The sequence below is a fragment of the Pongo pygmaeus genome, chromosome 8 (assembly GCF_028885625.2).
Source record: "Pongo pygmaeus isolate AG05252 chromosome 8, NHGRI_mPonPyg2-v2.0_pri, whole genome shotgun sequence".
In the NCBI taxonomy this organism is placed as follows: Eukaryota; Metazoa; Chordata; class Mammalia; order Primates; family Hominidae; genus Pongo; species Pongo pygmaeus.
This window is the reverse complement of record NC_072381.2, coordinates 53,432,168-53,455,141: the sequence shown is the minus strand read 5'-3', so window position 1 is coordinate 53,455,141 and position 22,974 is coordinate 53,432,168. Positions and strand designations below refer to the sequence as shown.

The window sequence follows — 22,974 nt, the reverse complement described above, 5'->3', positions numbered from 1 at the left end:
AGGACACTCCTGGGTTTTGTCCCAAGGCTGCAGGACTACTTGAAAAGTGGTTAGGGAATCACTGCCCAGAGGTCAACTGACCTCATACCTGCTCAGACTGGGGGATCCTTCAGAGCCCTGGAAGATTCTGCCCTTCAGGGACACTCATAGGGTTAGCAGGCCTCCTCAGATTGCTTAGTTATGAATGTTGTGGTTCCCAAGATGTGCCCTTGGCGATGCCATGATGCCCCTGCCCAGGCTTGTCAGGTACCATGATGGCTCCCTGTGAGAGCTCTCACCACCTTCATGGCCCTGAGAGTGAAGCAGCTAAGGAGCAGTCACCTAATAGGTGACACAGCATCTGACTTTGCCTGATTCAGAGAGAGAACAGAGGTCTAGTAGAATGGTCAGTGAGGTATGCTGAGGAAGGGGCGTATTAGAACCGCTCATGGAGGGGTGCATCCAGGATGTAGGCTGGAGCTTAGCCAGGGACTGGAGGCCTCAGAAGAACCTGCTCTGGAGAAGGAGGGCCAAAGGGAACTCACCCAGCAGTCTCTACTTCCAGGTCAGGCCCTGGCACCACTGTTTGTAGCTGATACCTTCCGTGACAGCAGAGGTGCCCAAGCCTGGACATCCTCTGCCGCTAGCCAGGTACTCCACCCCATGGACAGAACCAAGCTGTCTCTTGTCAGTCCCTTCTAAAAATTTGCTCAGAAGTGAAATGAAGTTACAGAGGCCCTCAGATCAGCAAAGGGTCCAGGACAAACCCTGGGGAACCTGATTCAAGGAAATAAAAGTTTCCAATTTGGGGATCTTTGAACAAGAGTGGCCTCAAATCACATTGCAGCCTGATTTTTTTTTTAATACTCTTCTAGGATTTTCATTGTTTATTTCTAAAATTTTTAACATTTTCTTATTGAGACATAATTTACAGAGTAAAATGCACGAATCTTAAGTGTTCTCTCAGTGACCAGCCTGAAGATCAAGATATAAAGCATTTTCCTTAAGCCTGGAAAGTTTTCTCCTGTGTCTTCCCAGTCACCCTGACTCTTCTCCCAACCAGAGTGACACTTCTCTGATTTCTAGCACCCTACAGTGATCTTACCTATTCTTCAATTTTATATAAATGCAATCAAGGATATGACTTTCCACTATTAATACATTAAAGGCCACAAACAGTCCTTCCACTTTCCTCTTTAAGGAAGGAAGGAAAGTGAGAGAATCTCTGTTGAGTGTTTAGAATGTGCCAAATGCAAGCTGGACCTTCCATTACATGCAAATGTCCTATTTTAATCTTTACACCAACTCTGTGAGACAAGGGAGAAAACAGAGGCAGAATAATATAAGTAAAATGCTCAAAACTGCACCACTAATAAGAGCAGAAGCCCCTTAAACACAAGACTCTGAGGTCTGAGAAGCCTCCCTCCCAAATCTAGTGCTGCGCAGAGGCAGATGGAGGCTGACGTGTCACTGAGCAGCACATGCCCCCAGCGATGCCAGCAATACAAAGTTGTCAGATCCTGTCCAACCCTCACAAGCACCTGTCTCCATGGCAGGTATGCACAATGCTATCACTAGGTGCAGGGGCCAAAATGAAAGGTGGAGACAGGCCACCCACTCTGTCCTGGCCTGTCCCAGATTTGTTCCCCTGAAAGTCAGCCTGGCCAAGCAGCAGGCTAGTGGGAAAGGGGAGGGGAATTGACAGGACACAGAGCAGTGGGCACCCTGTGGAGTTAGCCCTCACCAGGGGTGCCAGGTGTTGGCCATGGATGCAAAGGTGTGTGGTGGGCTCAGATGGGCCTGGCCCCTGCCACCTGGTGATGTTGAGGAATCCCAGATCTGGCGGCTATTTTACTTCAACTCCCATATTTCCGGGAAAAAAGATTGGCTATTCCAAACACTGCAGGCTCAGATAGCTTCCACTCCCTGCTCGCATGAGGAGTCAGACACTGATTTAACTCTTCATGCACTTACCAAGTGCTTAATAATCACAACAACCACACTAATGCCTGTTGAGCTCATGCGACATGCTGTCAAGCAAGCACAACACACAAAATGACTTTACTTGTGTCCTCCAATGTCCCCACCTGGCAGTCCCTGGGTTAACTCTGGGCATGCCTGGATAGAGGTGCCCCAGGGTCACTTTTGTTTGCAACATATAAGACTAGGTCAACATTTCCAGGTCCATGGTAGCTGGCTTTGACCTACCTCTTTGAAAGCATACTTCCTGGTTTGTCCCTCACTTTAGAATGCCACATCCCGTGTGGCTTGGAGCCCTGTTGGAACTTCCTGCTTGAAGTCCTATTGCACCTATCATGTGCAGGCACATGCATTATCTCCCTTCATCCTCAAAAGATTCCCATTGAGAAAAAGACCACTATTGCCCCATTTTTCGGATAAGGAAATTGAGTCCCAGAAAGGATAAAGAACTTGCCAGCCAGGAAGGGTACCCAACCAGGAAGGGGTACTGCTGGGATCCAGAACCCAAAGACTTCTGAACATATAGTGCATGCCTTCATATTTACATGCCAGGCTTGGAGCCAGGCAGCAAGAGAGGAAAGCTGCCCCAGGTTGTGAAAGCCTCTGTACTAAGGCCCAGAGGTGGCAACCTGGGGCAAGCGGTGTGCCCCTGCGGTGGCTGCAATGCAGGAAGGCAGTGGGAGGACAAGGTGATGTGAGGGAATGAGCCTGTCCCACATCCAGGCAGGGTTTTAGACAATGGAGTGGCGTGCCTGGCTGGAGCCTTAGTCGATGATTCAGGCTGCAGTGGGGGCAGCAGGTGTGCAGGGAGTGGCCCTGAGGGCAGGGAGAGAGGATAAATGCTGGTGGGAGCAATGGTGTTTCCCATCTGCCACCTGCAGAGAAGGAGAGGGAGACACAGGGGCCTTTGTTGAAGCAGATCTATGGAGAGCTGGGTTCCTCTGCTTCCAGACACTCTTCCCCCAGTGCCAGCTGTGTGCTGGGCAGCAGCTGGCACCTCCCCACCCTGCAGAGTTTGTAAGTACCAGAGTGTTTCAGCACCACAAGCTGAGAACAAACACTCCCAGCCACCACCCTCCACCCAGCCCTTAGGCCACCAGTCCATCTGTTGCTGCCTGAGGTTCATGCCAGGAGATGAAGGTGGCTGTTTGTACCCAGAAGAGGGGCGCTGCGAACTCAAGCCTCTTCCCCCACCAACCTTCATGTTCTTCTTCTTCCCAGATAACTCCGACCAACTGATGGGAAAACAGAGTTTCTCTTCCCATGGAAGATGTTAGACATCCATAAGTGCCCCCACCTGACCAGTGCTCTTAGACACTCAGAACCCACAGTGCTGCTAGGTGCTGGGCTGGAGCTGCTCCAAGCTGGCCTTGTAGCCCCAGACAGCTGGAGAACTGGCCATGACCTTATTGTTTGAAGGTGGGGATAAATGATTTATTTGCAAGACAGGCCTGAACTAAGTTAGGCGTGGGCCAGAAGGCCACCTTGGACTCCACTATCCAAGGAAGCAAGGCAGTCAGGACCCTGCCCTAACTCTGCTGAAATCCTCACCAGCCCCGGTGATTACTCAACCAAGGGTGGAGAATATATTGATCTAAGCTAATGGCTCATAGGCAGGCAGAAAATGAAATTTATAATCGACATGGAATTATATTGATTTTACCGATCCAGGCTCTTGGTGAATGGCCTGCTTATCTGAACAGAGAAGAAACAGCAAGCACCTGGGGTCCTGGGCCATCAGCCCCCTGAACAAAGTCCAGAAGAGAGGAGAGAGGCTTCCAAGGGGCACAGCCTGCGGGAGCAAGAAGCAGGGCCAACACTGTTCACTCAGCACTTCACTGCTCTCAAAGAAAATTGCCCATTCATTTCATCCTCACCACAGTCTAGGAAGCAGCAGGATCCGTATCTGGCCCCCATTTATAGATAGAAACCTGAGGCTCTAAGAAGTTAAAGGGCCTCGGGACTCGGAATCCTGTGCATCCTCCATGACCTCCCACTGCCTCTCCACACCCACTGCTAAGCTACAGTTTCGCTTTTCCACTCTCCTGCTTGCTGCTTCTCTGATTATGGGCAGAGAATCAGTAATCTCATGCCCTTTAGCTTTTCATGTGTGGAAACAGGCCATGGGTAGGAGAATCTTGCTGGCAGATTTCTTCCAACCCAAGCGGATCATCTACAGAGCCACAAAGTCTCTTGGATTTGATGAGTTCCCATCCTCTTCAAACTTGAGGATTCCTGTCTCACATTCGCAGATATGAGACACATGTTTATGAAGGAGAGGTGCATGTCCAGCCAGAAGTGTCAGCAAGGTCCCAGGGGCAGCATAAGGGATGGAAGTCAATCATTCTGCGTTGAGAGCCTACCAGAGGGGTCTTCATACCTTAGGAAGTAACTGCACTGACACTGATGCTTCAAAAGTGAGTCAGGATTCACCAGCAGAGTCATGAGTCCAGGGAAAGGGAAAGGCAGACATACAGGGGTGGAGATGTGGCACAATGGCCCATGTGGGACCTGTCAGCTTGGAGAGACCCAGGTGTGTGGTGTGAGAGGGAGGAAGCTGGACACCAGCTCACAGAGGCCCTCCACATCACAGCCACATCAGACCCATGTCTCTGACGGCTAAGGCTGTAGCAAAAACTGTCTACACCCTGGAAAGGGGGCACGGTCTCTTCCAAGGAACCACAGCGAGAGACCCCAGAATGGGTTGACGGCAGAAGTTGGAAGAGGTCCAACAGGCTGCTTTTTCTCAGAGGGTGGGTTTTCATTAGTCTGGCAAGGGCTTAGGGTATGATCTCTCCTAAGGCAAGAATGTGGGTCCTATGACAGTCAGGGTGAAAAGCCTGGGAGTGGAGCCAGACTTCCTGGTCTGGACTCACCCTCTCACTCTCTGCATCTTCCTGTTCCCCTGCTGGGCACACTCCTCCCCTCAGTGAGGCTCACCGCATTCGTTCATCCCTCCTCACCTCACCCCGGCTCCCTGCCCCCTCCAGCCAGCCCCACCCCAAACCCGACTGTCTCACTGCTGCTGCTGCCTTCACACTCCCCTCTCCCTTTATAGGTGACAGCAAGATCTGGTGTTGGGGCATCTGTCCCCCATTAGCTCTGCCAGGGCAGGTGTGTGTCTTGCGTCTCCATGTGCAGTGGCTCTCACAGGTGGGCATACGGGAGGCCACATAATCTCAAGAATAGATAAATGAACACCAGATCCGCTTGAATCTAGGTCAGCATCCTGCACGGAAGTAAAGAGTAAACACTTTGGGTGTCTCCTGGCTTCCCACTGCCCTTGCTGAATACCAGCCTCAGCTGAGCCAGGAGGCAGACCCAGGAAGCACTGATTAAAATAACTTTCAAGAATGCAATCTTTTATATTGATTTTTAAATCATTAAAGTATTCACTATGAAAAACAAAATCCAAACTCTCTAATCTACCTAATCATTATTTAAAAATTAATATTTTCATTCCTGCGGGCAGGAATGGATAGGCTGTGCACCCTACTGGCTTTAGTTCTTCACGCTGAGGTGAGGCTCATTAGGAGGGCCTGGCTCATTCTCTAGACCCCTTAGATGGAGACCTAGGAACAAACAGGTGGCCAATTAGAGCCAGGAAGAATGCAAGTCACAAATTAAGCTGGGTGTAGTAGTTCATGCCTGTAATTCCAGCACTTTGAGAAGCTGAGGCAGGAGGATTACTTGAGGCCAGGAGTTCAAGACCAGCCTGGGCAACATAGCAAGACCCCATCTTTAAAAAAAAAAAATTAGCCAGGCATAGTCATACACACCTGTAATCTCAGCTACTCAGAAGGCTGAGGTGGGAGAATCATCTGAACCTAGGAGTTTGAGCCTGCAGTGAGCTATGATCATGCCACTGCACTCCAGCCTAGGTGACACAGCAGGACCCTATCTCAAAAAAAAATAAACAAATAAAATTATAGACATATATATATAAACAAGTTTTTAAAAGTAGGGGCACTCAAGAACCATTAGGTAATAAATCATCTGATGCTTGTACAGAATTCCCAGGACAGTGTGGGACCCTGAAGGAGGTCCCCTTTGCCCTTGGCGGCAAATTGTATTAACTTTATGAAACCATCTTTTCCCAGCCCCTCCAGAGTGCCTCTTCCAATACCCCATCTCTCTCTCCTCAATCAATCTTTTGGCCTCAATACTTACCCTTTAAATCAGTTCAGCTCTGAGATCCATCTTGCTCTTTTCCCAGCCCGGCTTTAAAATCTCATTGACTTTTATAAATCAATTGTGTTTTAGCTCTCCTGTCCTGCAACCACTTCTCCATGCTCTAGGGGCTGCACTCACAGAGCTGCAGATAGGAAACATCCCTGGCCCACGGCAGGGCGCCTCACCCCAGGGAGCATCTCCAGAGCTGAGAGCCCAGCAGCTGCCCAAAGGCACAAGTCTATTCAAAGCCTGCCACAGTCTATTCAAAAGGTCCTGAAAACAATCGAATATGTTCAGTGGGGATCTCCAAACCAAAGCAGACCCTGAGATAAGGATTCACATGCAGTAATCTATTAAAAAGACCCTCAGGGGACACAGTTGGGGGGTGGGGGGAGGGGGATCCAAAAGCAGGACTTGAGCAAGGCCCTGTTACCCTTTCAGGTGTAACAGGAAAGGGAGGTATCAGCCCGAGCCCCCAACAGAAGAGTGAAGTACACCCCTGTACCTAGCTAGAAATAAGGTTGGTTAGGGGTTTTTAAGCTCCTAAATTGGGCAAGGGGTGGATGATATAAACTCCTAGGCACTCCCAGTCTTCCCAGTACATGGGCAAAACAGGCTCCAGTAGCCCAAGGCCAGTCTTCCAAAACCTGCCAGCAATCCTGAGAAACCACCACCCACCCTTGGGAAGACTGTTGGAAAGTCAGTACAGTTGCGGGTGGGGAGGGGAATAGACACAGGAAAAGGGATCCAAAAGAATTTGGGCAGAGCTCCATCATGGTCCATATGATCTCAGAGAGCAATGTCTGAGCTTTGGCAGCTGCCAGGTGCTCTTGTCAGTGCAGGGCTGGGCCCATGAGTGAGCCACACATCCTCACTGAGCCCCTGGTTGGCAAGAGAGAGACGGGGTGGAGGAGGCAGGCTGGAGTCCCAGGCTCACCCAAGCAGCTCACCTGCAGAGAGGGACCAGTGTGCTCACTCACAGTTCCCTGACGGTGTTCCCATGGGAGGACCACAGATAGGCTTGGTCCAGGCTTCCACCAGCATCCTGGCCTGTTCGTTGTGAGCTGATCGGTGTTAGTCTCTCCCACTAGCTTGGGAGCTCCATGCAGGCAGAGGCTCTGTCCTTCTTGCTTGTTGTGATCCAGAGCCTAGTGTGATGCTTGTCTCAGATAAATACTCATAAGCATGTATCAAATAATGATCCTTTAATTGCTATTTTAGATCTCCTGTAAGGGGATCCAGCTCCACTCCAAAAGAGCTCTTTCATTTAAAACTTCTAATTGTAATTTATATAATAAAAAAATTCATTCCCTTCATGAAATGTACAATATAACAGCTCCGGGCTTCCCTTTAGGAACATTATCACCGTTCTAGGTGGGATATATTCCTTCCAGACCTAACTGTGTATGAACACGAGCACCCGCTGAGAATACATTGCAATGTCTTTTGTTTAGGATTTTTGTTTTCCTTTCCTTTTTATATAAAGTGGTTCCCCATATCCACAGTATCGTGTTTGCAGTTTCAGTTACCAATAGACACCCACAGTCCAGAAATAAACAATTCATAAGTTTTAAATTGTATGGTGTTCTGAGTAGCGTGGTGGACTCTCCCGCTGTCCCACTCTATCTTGCCCAGCACATGACTCCTCTCTTTGTCCAGCATCTTCACACTGTCTAAGCTACCTGCCTGTTGTCACTTAGTAGCCATCTCAGCTATCAGATGCACTGTCGCTGTATCACAGTGTTTGTCTTCCAGTAACCCTTACTTTACTTAATAATGGCTCCAGAGCACAAAAGTGTGGTGCCAATTTAGTAATTGAATTTTGTCATAGATATGTATGTATAGGAAAAACTGTATACAGGGTTCAGTACTACTTGCAGTTTCAGGCATCCCCAGGGGGTCTGGGAACATCCACTGGGGGTCTAAGAACATATCCCCCCCCTTGAATAAGGGGAGACTACTGTAGTTTTATATTTTGTATTTTGTTCTGCAACTTACTTTCTTCCATTTCTATAATATAATTGAAGTAAATGTTGAGGTAAAGCAGGAAGGAGAAATGGAGCAGTGGGGGAAACAGTTTCTGAAGAGTGGAAAGAGAGGTGTCATTGAAAAAGTGATGTTTCAGTAAAGAGTGAAGGGGCTGAGAGAGGAACCCTAGGGCATCCGGGAGGGCCCAGCGAGCAGAGGGCATATGGCAGATGTAGAGCCAGGTGCTGGGCATATGTCTGCAGGAACAGCAGGAGATAGTGCAGCCAGGACAAGAGAGGACAGAGGAGGCCGAGAGGCCATGTGGCCGGTCCCCAGGACCCTCATAGGCCATAGTGTCAGATCTGACTGTTGCTCTGAGCGAGCTCAGGAGCCTGCAGGGTTTTCATAGGGTGCAACGTGATCTAAGTCCCACACTTAAGAACTCTTGCTGGCTGCCCTGTTTTGAAGAGGCTGCAGCAGTAACTTGGGTGAGAAACAAAGCAGCTGGGAGCAGGGAAGGTCTGAGGATGGGGTATCCACTGGCTGAGATGGGGGAACCGTGGGAGGAGTGGGTTCTGGGGCAGGGAAAGACCAGGAGTTCTGCTTTGGACATGCAGCATTGGCAGGGTCAAGGCCAGGGTTGAGCCACATGAGGGCCTTCTGTGCACGGATGGTGTCCAAACCCATGAGGCAGAGATATAGAGAGACATGGGGGCCAAGGACTAGCCCTGCACACTCAGCACTGAGAGGTCAGGAAGACGGGGAGATGGGAGTGACAGCCGGTGAGGGAGGGAAGAAGTGGGGGAGTATAATCTTGGAACCCAGGGGTACGAAGTGGTCCTGGGACAGGGAGGGATCAGCCTCACAATCAAGTGTAGCCAAAGGGCCAAAGAATGGGAGGACTGACTGGATGCTTGGGTTGAACAATGTGAGAGTCATTGCCAACGTGGTAAGAGCAGTTCTGGTGGGACAGATGTTGGGGAAGCCTGACTGAAGCTCAACAGAGAACGGAAGCCAGGTGCGGTGGCAGGTACCCGTAACCCCACCACTTGGGAGGCTGAGGATTGCTTGAGCCCAGGAGTTCGAGTCTATCCAGTCTATCCTAGGCAACGTAGTGGTGAGACTCTGTCTAAAAGAGAGAGAGAGAGAACAAGGCAGGAATTGGAGACAAGGATTGAAGACAGTGAGGTGCTGGATAAAAAGGGAAGCTAACCATATTAGCTTGTATATTTTGATCTCATTCTTTTCAAGTCTTTTCTAATATAGCACAGTTTGTCCATTTTCTTACTAATGGGCACTCAGGTTTTTGCATTTTTAGATATCAATGGGCATGCTTGACTGTGACTACCCATGCATTTGTAGTTCTCTCTGCAGGACAGAGGTGAGCAGCACAATTGTTAGATTGCAGAGTATGCATGTTTTGTTGTTGTTGTTGTTGTTTTGGGGTTTTTTTTTAGACAGGGTCTTGCTCTGTTGTCCAAGCTGGAGTGCAGTGATGCAATCTCGACTCACTGCAACCTCTGCCTCCCAGGCTCAAGGAATTCTCCCACCTCAGCCTCCTGAATAGCTGGTACCACAGGGGCACACCACCATGCCCAGCAAATTTTTGTATTTTTTGTAGATATGAGGTTTCGCCATGTTGCCCAGGATGCACGTTTTTAATTTTAATGAATACAGCCCAATTACTCTCTATATGTGACTCAGGATTACTCACAGCCTCGCCAACATGTGATATCGCCAAACTTTTAAAAAAAAGTACCTATCTAAATGGTACACAGTGCGGTATCTTATTATGGCTGTAGTCTGCATTTCCCCTCTCACTGCTGAAGTTCAGCATACCCATACATGCTGGTAGTTATTCGTATTTCCTCTCCCTTCCATTGCATATTCACTTCTTTAATTTATTCAATTCTGAGAAATGAAGGATCCCTCCTGAATGAGAAAATGGCATGAAACGGTGCCTCCTCTGCTGGCCCTGCACCTCAGGGTGCCTTCGCGTGGCACAGTCCTTCTGCTCTCCTCGAATGATGAATGAACCTTTGGGTACTTGAATTCCATTTGCCTACACCAGGGTTTTGACGTCTTGTGTTTGTGTTAACGTGTTTTCATCTCAGGCTTCATTTCTTTTTGAGCCTGTGGGCTCACAGGCACCCTCCCTCTTAGCCTGGCACTTCTCCTCTCTGGAGGCTCTGAGCTAAAGCACTTAAGGGCTACTCAGGCTCCATTTGCAGTCTCAGAACCGTAGTGTCCATAGTGAGCAAGACCAGCCAGGGCCTGAATCCTGGCTCTGCCACATAAGAGCAATGTCGTGTGACCTTGAGGAAGCTCTTCTCTCCTCTGAGCCTCAATTCGAACATCTGAGAAATCAGGGTTGCTCTGAGAAATAAGTGAAATTATTCAGGTCACCCACCTGGCCCTAGCTCTGGCAGTCACATGCTCTTGTGAACGTCCATCCCTTCCACTGCCCACCCACCCCAGCCCTACCCTGCCCATGCGCTGAATTTCTTCTTTCTCTCATCTCACCCCAAAAGGAAGCAATACCCCCATGACCACCTCCAGAGTCCCCAGGACAGCCAAGCCAGAGTCATGGAGCAAGCACCAAGTTTACCATCCTCAGTGACTGGGAAGGCGTGCAGCCCGCGTCCTCCCTCACAGGCCAGATGGCCCAGCTCAGCGCAACCTGCAGTCTGGACCAGGCCACCCATGGGTTTATGGGCACCCTGGCACAGATGCAGCTCAGGGCCGCAGCAATATAGAGGGGATGGGGACGTTGTCAGAATGAGCACAAGGAGGGCTATGGGGAACAGGTAGACTCTCTAATCCCAGCAGGTAGGGCCTCAGCTGGGGGGCACTTCGGAGCAGACGAAGGCCTCATTCCTGCTACAGGGCACCTCCTTGCCCCCTGCCACAACTGAGGAGAGTGTCTTGCCATCTCATGCTAACCTCTGACCACCTGAGCTCAGGCTCCACATCCTGTCACCTCCCAGGAAGCTCCCTCTTGACTCATCACCCCACCTGACCCTCACCCACAGCCTCTACCTCTGCCAGTCCAAATGCACTTAAACTGGCTCAGGTCCCTCCCATTCTAGCAAGGGGCACCCTGCCCCTCCATACCACCCTCCCCTCTTCTCTCCTGCTTGCAGGGAACATTCCTGAAAGAGTTCTCCAGGCTTCTTTGCTGTACTCCCCCTCCTGTCACCCCTACCCTCTCTTTGTAAAGTGGCCTTTGTGTACCCTCACCCCTCCACCCATGACACTGCGACCTTAACTCTCTTCCCTTGGCGTGGTTTACCTGCTTTTGAAAATTTTGTTTATAATTGACACATAATAATTGTACATGCCTGTGGGGTGCAGTGTGGAGGGAGCTACACACAGGAAAATCCTGTGCTGTGGAAGGGTGATGACTGCCAGGCTGGGGCTGGATTTTCCTCTGTGTGTAGTAAATACCATAACTACTTCTGTGAAAAGAATAAGATTTTTTAGAACTGTGTGTAGGAAGATCTGTGTGTAGCTCCCTTAGTAGCTGCATATCTATTTTGGAGAATCTTGTGGAAGGCAGGAGCTAAGAGTCTGGAAGTAGCCCAGGCAAGGGATGGTTATATACAAATCAGTTCAGTAAAGGGGAGATGAAAAGAAGGCAGAATGCACAGAGAGAATCTTCAGATTTGGAAACTAAGGGACTTGTAGGGGAGGGAGGGATTTGTCTGAACAAATAGGGCTTGACGGGGAGGGATTTGTCTGAACAAGTCCAAGCTGTTAAGTCTGCTTGGTCATGGAGCCCTGGATGAGAATGGGGAGGAGGAGTGGGTTGGGGAGAGACATGTTGAATTTGGACATAGGCCCAGATAACCATGAGACATTTCTCTGGAGTGTCCTGCAGATGGTTTGACACATGAGTCTGAAGCTCCTGAGTAAGATCCGGGCAGAAATAACGCCCTGGGATTCATAATGAAATAGAGACAGCTGGGACAACCCTGGGCAACAGCAGGATTTGGGAGGATGGAGGAAGTTGAGGCCAGAAGCAGGCTGGGGAGGCGGAAAGAAACTTGGGCAAAAACGCTGGTATTTGTGCTCTGCAGAGGGGGAGGAAGGAAGAGCTTCCAGAAGCAGAGGGTGATTAACAGTGTCTGAGCCACCACAGGGCATCGGAGGATGAGACCCTGAGATCCAATTCAGGTTGGATTTGGTCAGAGCAATATCAGGAGAGGCCAAAATCTCCAAATGCAAGGAGTTGGTGGGGACTAGGGGGTGAGGAAGGAGAGGCGGGTATGTGGCCACCCTCTCAAGATGTGCCTGTCAGCAAGAGTAGGTGACAGCGGCCCCTCGGCACATGCACTCATGTGAGCCAAGAGATTGCAAGTGCCAGGCTAGTTTCTTCCTCCCAAGCCTGAGCCCCACCTCCCCTGAGGTCATCCCCCACTCTAGTATCCTTCGAGGCCTGGCCTGGGGGCTCCCTCCACGGGGTGGAGGGACCTCAGCAGAGGGCTATAGCAGAAGGGTCGGCACCTCAGGGTCAGCATCCACAGCCTTTGCTTGCCCCACAAGGCCTGTGCTCTTTCATCCCTCCGTGGTGGTTGTGATTTACTTCCCCTGCCAGACTGCGGGACCCCACAGGGAACACCATCAAGTCAGTTGGGCTCTGTACCTGGAGGAGCTCCATAGATTTGGAATAAATGGATGAGTGAATGGATGGTCCTGCGTGTGCATGGAGGAGCCACCTTTGGGAAGGGTGGAGGGTGAAGGGCACCGTCCTCCTCTCTGGGTCCTGAGCTTGCCTGTGCCTGCTCCTGGGGACCCTCCAGAAACTCCGATCCGTTCTGGAGACTTAGAACGCCAGAGCTGTTTGACTTGAGGCCTGGTTTAAATATTAACAGGACCAAATAAATTGATTAAAGGAAGTGCTGATGACCGGAACAGCAGTTATTAATAAATCATAGCAATGATTATTTTCCTTTCAAGAAGCTCCATCAGCCTAATATGTTTGTGATTGATCAGCTGGGGAAAATCCTAGGCTGGTTTGGCAGTTTCAGTAGCATCTGCAGGAAGTGCCTCCTTGTCAGAGGGGCTGGAGCCAGCCTTTCCTATCCTCCAGGGTGGGGCAGGTGGGACCCTCGGGGATGCCTACATCTACTGAAGTAGAGACCACCCAGAGCTTCCTGCCTACCAGCTCCCTTGCCCTAGTGAACATGGCCCCCCATACCTGCTCCCTCCTTACGTGAAGCTCCCAGAAGGCCTGATGCCTGGGCCTTGGGCATCAGGGCACAGAATGTGCCCACCTTCTTTGTCTTGCCACATTGACTACAGGCCAGTCCCGCAGTCAGCCACGTATTGATTGCACAACATCCTGCTCTCAGCCAGGCTCAGCGTCCATGGTCCTATGCACAGGGAGCTCATCCTTCTTGGGGCAGGCATGCCTGGACAGAGAGCACCTCACAGACATTGTCCACCACTGGGACAGAGGGTACAGCAGCGCTCAGAGGAGTTGGACTGTGCTGATGAGTCACCGAGTTTTTGTTGAGCTCCTAATGTGTACCAGCCCCACACAGGATGCTATGGGAGATGTGGAAAGAAGAGCAGGTGCATTTAATGAGCCAGCTTCAGGCCCTGTTGTAATAGAAGACAAGAGACAGAATCAGGGATGTAGCTCTAGAACATTCCGTGACTTCAGTCCCCACTAAAGACCCCAAAGAGTGCTCTGCAAACATCTGTGGAAGGACAAAATATTCTCCATAGCCCTTGAAGATTCTCTGATAAGAGATAAAGGAGAATTCAAGAATAGAGAGTGGAGGCCTGAGCCAACCCACCAGCTCCAGAGACTCCTCACTGCCAGGGGAAACAACATCTGTCAAGTCTCATGGTAGGAATCTCACGTGATTAAACAAAAAAAACCCAGGCACTGGTGATCTAATTTGACCAGCAATTCTCAACCCATTAAAGGAATTTTAGAGATGAACTAGTTGAGACCCAGATAAGAAAACTCAGTAATCAAAGGGGCACACCTCTCCCTGTCCTCCTCAGTCCCCTGCCAGACTCCACTCGAGCCCAGGGGTCCTGACAACCCTTGTCAGCTCCACCTCCCAGGGCCTGATGCAGCCTCAACCCTGGAAAGGGACTGGTGAGTGCTGCTGAATCCAGCCCTGCTCAACCCCTCACTGGCTTGAGATGGAGAAGGGGAGGCAGCAGCCCTGGAGCAGAAAGGCCCCTTCTGTTGCTGTTGGGTCTTTTCTGGCACAACCCCACCTGTCTTATCAGAGGCTCAGCTCACCCTCATCTGCGCAGGGTGGTTTCTTCCAAGTCTGTGTCCTCCACACAGGGCTGCTGAGGTTGCAGAGCAGCCAGGGCTGTGCAGCACAGATGCGGGATAGAGTGCTACAGGTGTCTGGAAATACAGGTGTCTGGAAATTCCAGGCTGTAGGAAGACTTGAAAGGAAGGGCTGGGGCTCCTATGGAGAGGGAAAGGGGGCCTGGTAGCTCTGAGCCTCCAGGACTCCAGGATTTTATGCCACTGAGTTTGACTCAGTGCTCCTCCTGCTGTGGGCAATCAGCTAAATGGGCAAAGGGAGCGAGCAGACGTCTCATACAATTGGTAGAAGCCCATGCAAAGATGTTCCAGCTGATTAATCACTCAAAATCAGAACAGCTAAGACAATAACTACGTGCCATTTTATACCTACTAAATTATGGAGTAGGAATGCTCAAATTATACTATTTTATGTTGGTGGTGATGGGGAAAGTGGCACATTGGCATAATTGTTTGGTGGAATACAGCCAAACGCCATCTCTAGAAGGCAGTGTATAGTGGCATTTAAAGGGCCAGGGGCCAGAGAGCAGTCCATTCTCTGCCCTGTGACCTCGCTGCTGGGAGCCCAGCTTTAGGAAACAAATTCTGCATGGAGACATCCACTGCGCCATCTCCATTATCCTAATCCTCATCACCATAGTAACCCATTACTAGGCACCCGTACATCTAAGCACTCTGCAATTATGGTGTCTCCCCTCTGCCAGCTTGCCCTGCTGGGTGAGGTGTTGTTATCTCATATGGGCCCAGTTTTCTGACTGGCAAACTGAGGCACAGAGAGTTCACAGAGCTGGCAGTGATGCAAACTCAAGCCTTAGTCCAAAGCCTGTATTTCTTCAGTTGGGTCCCAACGTCTTTTTAATTAAATAACTCACATTGAGGAGAATGCCAATACCCATCAATGTGAGAATCTAAAGGCAATGTATGGTGTGTCCATTTGCAGGGATAATAACCAGCCATAGAAATAAAGGAGGGAAGCACACTCTAAATCCACATGAACAAGTGTGGGGACCAACCCCACAGAGAGGAGGGAAAAAAAGTGCCGATCATTCTGAAACACAGATAAGGTGAAGCTCAAGCCCAGTTTCAGGGCACTGTTGGGCTTCAGAGGGGGCTGTTTTCCTTGAAAGTCCTGGGCCATGTGATCCACACTCAGCTCCCTGATTTGCCTTCCCGTTAGTCTCTGGAAAAAACCCACTGTCCTGAGGAATCACCAATCCAGCTTCAGTGTGTAGGGGCAAGCATGCAAACAACCCACTTCCTCTCTGGGCCAAAACACAGCCAAGGCAAGGCTAGAGCATTCAACCCCAACCTCTCCAGCAGCAGAGGGACAACAACAGGGAATCAAGGTGGAGCGGGTGAGGACCTAGACAGTCTGACAGCGGGGTGGCTAGTGGCACCCATAGATCCATCACAGCTACTTGGGTGCCAGAGAGAAGAGATGAGGCCTCCTGTGAATGCTGCTGCTGTCCATGAGCCAGCCCCTTCCAGAGCAGGGGCCTGTGTAAAAGTGATAGATTCAGTATTATACCCCAGGCCGTATGACAGTTGAGGTAAAGGTGTGAACACGAGTGTTGGGGTGATCGGACCCAACACCAGGCTGTGGGAGCGATGAAGTCCAGCGGAGTCAAAGGAATGAGAAAAGACAAGTTAAGAGAGAAAGTGGGACCAGGGGGCCAATGTTAGTACGGAGGCTGCAAAGGCCCCGAGCTCTGGGAGCCCACACCATTTCTTGGTGATCAAACAAAAAAACTGGTGGTGAGGATGTGGAGGTTGAAAGGAAGCAGTGTATCACGCAAATGTGCTATAGCTGTGATGGTTTAGAATTTTCTTTGAAACATATGGCTACTTGAGATAATGGGAGTGCTAGAAGCAAGGAGCCAGCAAGTCTAGACACATTGCAAAGGCCACGAGACGTTTTAGACCCTGGACCCTGGACATGTTCCAAGCCCTGCCTCAGCTTGTCTCTCAACACTCAGCTTTTCTCCCAACACACCAAGCTATAATGTGTCCTCAGACAGTGCCTGAGTGCTATGTAAATTTTTTTTTTTTTTTGAGACGGAGTCTTGCTTTGTTGCCCAGGCTGGAGTGCAGTGGCACAATTTCAGCTCACTGCAAGCTCCGCTTCCCGGGTTCAGGCCATTCTCCTGCCTCAGCCTTCCAAGTAGCTGGGACTACCAGCGCCTGCAACCATGCCCGGCTAATTTTTTGTATTTTTAGTAGAGACAGGGTTTCACCATGTTAGCCAAGATGGTCTCAGTCTCCTGACCTTGTGATCCGCCCGCCTTGGCCTCCCAAAGTGCTGGGATTACAGGCGTGAGCCACCACGCCCAGCCAGTACTATGTAATATTTAATGTCATGTTAAGATACAAAAAATACCTAACAATAAGGGTGACCCTAAGTATCCAGTGATATTTGACCACCATGACTTACGTCTATTCCCTGCCCCCCACAGTAACGGGGACACGCATGTAGAAGCGGGTAAGACATCATCTCCTCCAGTCCCCACCCTTCAGTCCAGAGTGGCAGAAGGACAATCACACAGATAATCACCAGCCATGGGCCACCTGTCCTGGTAGGGGAGGGAGTGACTATTTGGAGGAGATTCAGAAAGAAGTCTCCGTGGAGGAAGTGTCCTTTGAGTTGGCTCTTGAAGGATATATAGGAGCTCACCGTGCGGCTAATGCCAGGGTATGGATGGGAGAGGGATGGAAGAAAAGTCCAGGCTAGTGTGACCACATGGGCAGAAGTAGGCCAGGCTTAGGGAACTGCAGTCACTAGTGTAGTGGGAAGAGCTTACACACACACACAGAGTCAAAGATACAGTGCAAGAATTGTAGGTCACAGGCACTGTGCTCTCCAATCACAAGTTAGGATCCATGGCCAAAGAATTACAGGTGTGATTACATTTGAACTCAGAATTATTTCTCCAGAGTTCAAGATGGCCCCTCCTAGTGATCACTGTGGCAATGGCCTTGATACTGGCCAGAGAGAGGAGAGGAGCTTCCCTGGGGACAGAGGAGAATGAAGGAGGGGGACAGAAGGGGAAGGAGTAGGGGCAGAGGGGACAAGAATTCAGTCATCCCTGTGAAGGGCAGCACCAACCTTGGCAAGGTGTGGCCCAGCACCGTCAACCAGAAGAAGGACCTGCAGGGCTCAGGGGCACTCAGAGGCTCTGGGGTAGGAGTACTGGCCCCTCTGCCCTACCAGGAAGCCACCAACAAGCCACAGCAAACAGCTGAAGCAGAAGCCCCACTATGGGATGGTCCCAGGGAACAAATACAAAGGCTTTGGGGGCTCGGATGCCTCCAGAGGAGAGGGGCTAAGCAGAAACCAGATCTGGGTGGGGCCAGCTCCTTCTGGACCTGAGCAACAGGAACCCTGCTAGACTGTGAGCTCCAGGAGGATCCAGATGTTTATCTGTTTTTTATTTCACTACTTTGTCCCCTGGAAAACTGGAACGGTTCTGTACACATAGTAAGAAATCAATAAGCAATGGCTGAACGAATAAATGAATCATTGAACAAATGAACGGGTGAATGGATGAATCCGTGGATGAACAGATGGATGCATGGATGGATGCATGGATGGATACATGGATGCATGGATGAACAAACGTGGAGGAATGAAGAACCTAGGATCCCAGAGACAGAGCAGAAACTAACCGGGTGGGCAGGCTGTACCCCTACACCAGGGGGATCACTGCAGGCTGCTGCACAGATGCTCCAACCCACGCCCCTTCAATGCCAAGGGGAAGTAGGCCCAGCTGCTCCCATCCTGGTGGCCTGGGCTCCCATGCCTCAGTCACAAGGCAGCTGGGACACCAGGATGGGGGCAGGACTGATAGCAGGCACGCTGCCTTCATGCTCACTGTGTGTGTCCTTGGCTTTCAGCCCGCTCCAAAAGCCTAGTGATGGGGGAGCAGAGCCGGAGCCCTGGGCGGACGCCGTGCCCTCACAGGCTGGGCCCCGTGCTGAAGGCGGGCTGGCTGAAGAAGCAGAGGAGCATCATGAAGAACTGGCAGCAGCGCTGGTTTGTGCTGCGTGGGGATCAGCTTTTCTACTACAAGGACAAAGATGAGATCAAGCCCCAGGTGAGAAGTGCATGTCCGGTGAGCCGTGGGCATCATGGCAGGGCTCCACAAGAGGGAAGACCATGCCCAGGAGAAGGGAGGAAGGCACAGAGCCACTGACTCCATCACAGTGATGTTTTGCCAGGATTTCCAAAGTAATTTTCATTCTTATCCCCCATGTTCCTGGTATCACAGCCTGTTTTACTGGAACATGTCCATAACTTCTGCAATGAAAATGTTTCCTTAAAATGTTGATAGAGAATGTCCCTGCCCAACTTAAGAAAACAACTCTTCCATGTTCTTTTTGGCCCCTTCATGCTTCCAAGAAGGACATACATGCACACATTTCATTACTTTTATCTTGCAGGAAAATGGGTCACCAGACACATCTAGCCTCAAACTGAAACCTGGCTCACTCTGAAGCCCTTGCGCCCTTCCCGCATAGGGTTTCTGTGTCCAGCACTGTGAGACCCACATTTTAAGAAGGTGCTTTAAATATCTGCCTTTCATCCAAATTGCACTAAGTTTACTCCCTCAGAGCAGCTAGTAGCCTCGCCCATCACAGTGTAGCCTCATCACAGCGGCCCATGCAAACGTTGTAATGAGGTACTCTGTGTGCTGCCATCCAAAACACCTGGGCCAGAAGCACTTGGGCAATCCAGTCCCTGCGATGGATTTCAGAGAGAGAAAGGGTATCTCTTGGGGAAAAAACAGGAAGGGACCTTAAAGGACTTGTCCGAAAAGCTGCTTCTAGTCATGGGTCCCAGTCAAAGAGGGCAGATCCCCTGTTCAGGGTCACAGGTCATGGAATCTTGCTGGGAAGGAACCTGGTTCACATCCCAGCCATCCCCACAGCGTGGGAGCAGAGAGGGGACTCTGGGATGGGCAAGGGGTGAAGGGGGAGCTGGGCATGAGAAAATGTTCATTTCCTCTTTCAGTTCTTCTAAGCATGTCAAGGATGAAGTGTCAACCCTGTGAGCCTACTTTTGACACTTCTCAAACACTTGGATCCTCCTTTTAAACAAAATATGGGGGTACGGGGGTGAAAAGGGAACAGGCCTCATCTTACTTAGAGCCTTCAGTGCAACAGGAACTGGCTGCTCATGAATAACTTTCTGTCTTCGTTCTGTCCATTCCAATAGCTACCTCTATGGAAAGTAATTCCAATAGCTACCTCTATGGAAAGTTCCCACTTGTGGTAGAGATATCAAGTTTTCCTTTCTAAAATACTGTATATTGACATTAAAACCAAAAGTGTTTCACAGCAACGTGAATGCACTTAATGGCACTTACCTATATATTTAAAAGTGGTTCAAATAGTAGACTTTGTGTTACACATACATTACCACAATAAAAATAAATTAATGAGAAGTAAGACTGCTTCAGGAAAACTTTTACACAAATAATAGCACAGATGAAACGTGAGTATGACAAAAATCATGAAGGTGGATTCAGAAAACCCTGATGTTGTCCAGCCTCCTTGATTGTATGCGAAAGGAGAACTAAGTAGTTAAGTGAGCCAGATAGGAACTCTGGAGTCAGCTAGATCTGAATGAGACCTAGCATGCTAGCTGTGCAGTGTGAACAAAAATTTTCTGAAATGGAATATGGAGGAAAGAGACTTTATTCCAGTGAACAGTTTGCAAACTGGGGAGACAGAGCTTCCGTGCAAAAGGTGAAGATGTGTTCCAGAGAACATAAGGGAGGGTTTTATAGCAAACGTGGCAGCCCAGGTTCCCAATCAGGTCTGTTTATGCAAATGAAGGATTTGGACTTATTTAGTTCTGAGGGATGATACAGCTGAGCTCTGGAAGGTGAGTTCTGATTGGTTGGTTCAGGTGAACTCTGATTGGTTGGTTCAGGTGAGATCTGAGAGTTCCAGAGTTAAACAGGAGTCTGGTCTTTGGGGGAAGGCAGAGTACATGTGTGATCCCTAGTCAGCCAATGTCCACTTGGCCCTATTTTAAATTTAGGTCCAGTTAGCCCCTGGGGACTCATCTTGAAGGACTGGCTGTTTCAGGTTCACATTGGTTTACAATGGGGAGTCCTTTTTTTTTTTTTTACTTTAGATTGTATCATTTGTAAAACGGAGACAATATTACCTCCATCACAGGGATGAGCCAGGGGTTAAATCGTATAACATACACATAACTGGGTACAAATCCTAGCACACTGGATACTCAAATCTGAGCCAATAAGCCCACCCAGCCCTGCCCTCACCTGGCCACCAACTGTCCCCCAGGCTCACTCCTAGGCTGGGCACCACACCTCTGGTTCCCCACAGTCATTTCCTTCTGGCCTCCCAGTTTTGTAGACTAGCCTTGGCCCTTCAACAGTGTCTTGGCTTTCCTGGCTGACCTGTTGGTGATCTGTCACTCTGATTACTGTGAACAGAGTTGCCAGAGGTGCTCCCAGCCTTTCAGAGCCCTGCCTGGACCCTTACTGTCACCCTCCTCCTGTACCAGCCCACAGCGCTGCCTCCTGGGAGCAGGACTTTGTGACGCTGGGAGAGCCCGGGTGCTCATGACCCTGAGGCCACCCAGGCCACACACGGACAGCGCCTCCTCTGCCACAGGCTTCCCCACGTATTCCTTATAGTGAGCCTTGAAGTGGCCCTGGGAGCCCTCACCCATCAGCTAGCTCCATAAGGAACCTCAATCTCTTGAAATTTCTGAGCCAGACACTCCTCTCCCTCCCCTGCCACATTTTCCCAGACCTCCACATCCTCTGGTGGAAGCAACTAATAAAATGGAGGCATGGACATCCGCAGTCACCATCCTGGACACAAGAGCAGCCCTCAAGCCCAATCTAAACTGGACCAGGGCATTTATTGCCAAGGAGCACGTTGAATCATGAGAGGGGCCAGTATCTCCCAGCAGATGCCAGCATCTGCCCAGAGGTCTTGTGGCCTTTCTCGGTCTGGCTGGCACTCACTCCCAATTCCTCTTGGGACAATAAAACTTCTTCCCATTTCCCCCAACAAAGCCTGGCTTCTATGGCACCCCACTGCCCAGGTTCCCAATCTCAAGGCAACCGTCGGTCAATTTTGATTCATTCAGCTTATACGGTATGATCTCAAACTTGCACAGCTGCTGGCAACATAGCCTCACAAATTTCTATTTAATTGCATGAACGGCATGTAATAGACTAATTCTCAATATCTGGTTCCTGGAAAAATATGCCCTGTTCACTGTTCTCAGTGACAGGGGGCCCAGGCAGTCAGCACTCTCCCGTAGGACGGGCTGCACCAGCAGATGTAACTGTCGGGAAGAGGGATATCCAGCCACGTTTGATGCTGCGCAGAGCTCACAACGCAGGAGGAGAGTCACTCCCAGCCCACATTCCTTGTTCTCTCTCCAAAGCCCTATCTCTTCCCCTCTCCCCATCTTGTTGGCAGGAGGGTCAGCAGAGGACAGAGAGCATAGAGACAAGACAGTTCAAGACGGAGAAAAAGGAAGCAGCTTGCACAAGCTCAGATGGAAAGACCAGGCAAAGGCATGTCACAGCAGAGCCTGAAAGTGCACCCTTGTCCCTCCAGCTTTTCCCAGCACCTGTCCCTGAGGGTTTCCAGCAGACAGATCCCACAGTCTCACAAGTAAAGGCTTCCAGGTTTTTTAAACCTTAGTGATTTTAGCTTGTGCTTAGAATGTTGAGTCATGAAAACTCCTGCCACATTCTTTGTTGATCAGCCTGGTCTATTTCCACTGTTGGGAACTCACTTTAAGTCTAGTTATCTCGGTCCTTTATTTGTTGTGGGTTTCTTGGCTTTGAATTGAAATGGAACAAAATAGACATGGAAAGTATAACTTCCAAAACCTAAGACCAACAAAAAAAGTAAAAAATTAAATGTGATCTGTTGAGCAAATGGGACAAAATGGGGGAAAGGAAAAAAAAAAAAAACAAGAAAGAAAGACAAGTAAAAAACAAATAAATAAGACGGCAAAAGAAGGTACAAACATTTTGTTTCTCATAGTAAACATGAATAGGTTAGATTCATCTATCCCTTAAAATAGAAAGTGTGAGCTTGGGTCTAAAAAAGAGAGAGGAATAAACAAAAAGATTAAAAAGCAAAAGAACAGAAAAAAAAAGGTAAGCAAGTAAATGTGAGCAAAAAGAAAGCAAATTTAGTAACATCAAATAAAGTAAGATTCAAAGTGCTAAGAAAAAAGGGGAACAGAGAGATATAATTCCTAATATAGATAACCTACTGAGAAAAGAGAGCAGCTGTGAACTTTTATACTCCTAATGACATAGCTTTGAGGAAGACATAAACAAAGAACACTCACTGTTTCCCTCTAAAAAAAAAAAAAACTTTTTCAAAAAAATGAAATCAGAGACCCGTTTACTGTCAATAATGCTAAGGCAAAAAAAGACAAGTTAATAACAAAATGACATTGAGGAGAGCGTGCAGGCATGAGAGAGCGAGGATCAGACACACACACAGACACACACACACACATACGCGGCATAATACTTCTGTAGCTAATGAGAAAACCAAAACTC

At 49.5% G+C, this 22,974-nt stretch overlaps 1 protein-coding gene across 10 annotated transcripts in view; it reads left to right on the top strand.

Moving 5' to 3' along the window:
- Positions 1–22,974, top strand: part of ARHGAP22 (Rho GTPase activating protein 22) — a 209,292-nt gene that overhangs the window by 54,870 nt on the left and 131,448 nt on the right. For 9 of the 10 annotated variants that reach the window (XM_054436169.2, XM_054436172.1, XM_063669869.1 and 6 more), the window contains one exon: positions 18,293–18,492. The exons of the other annotated variant lie outside the window; for it this stretch is intronic. In XM_054436169.2, the coding sequence (XP_054292144.1) occupies positions 18,293–18,492 (200 nt within the window). The remainder of the gene's footprint in view (positions 1–18,292; positions 18,493–22,974) is intronic. 10 annotated transcript variants of the gene reach the window in all.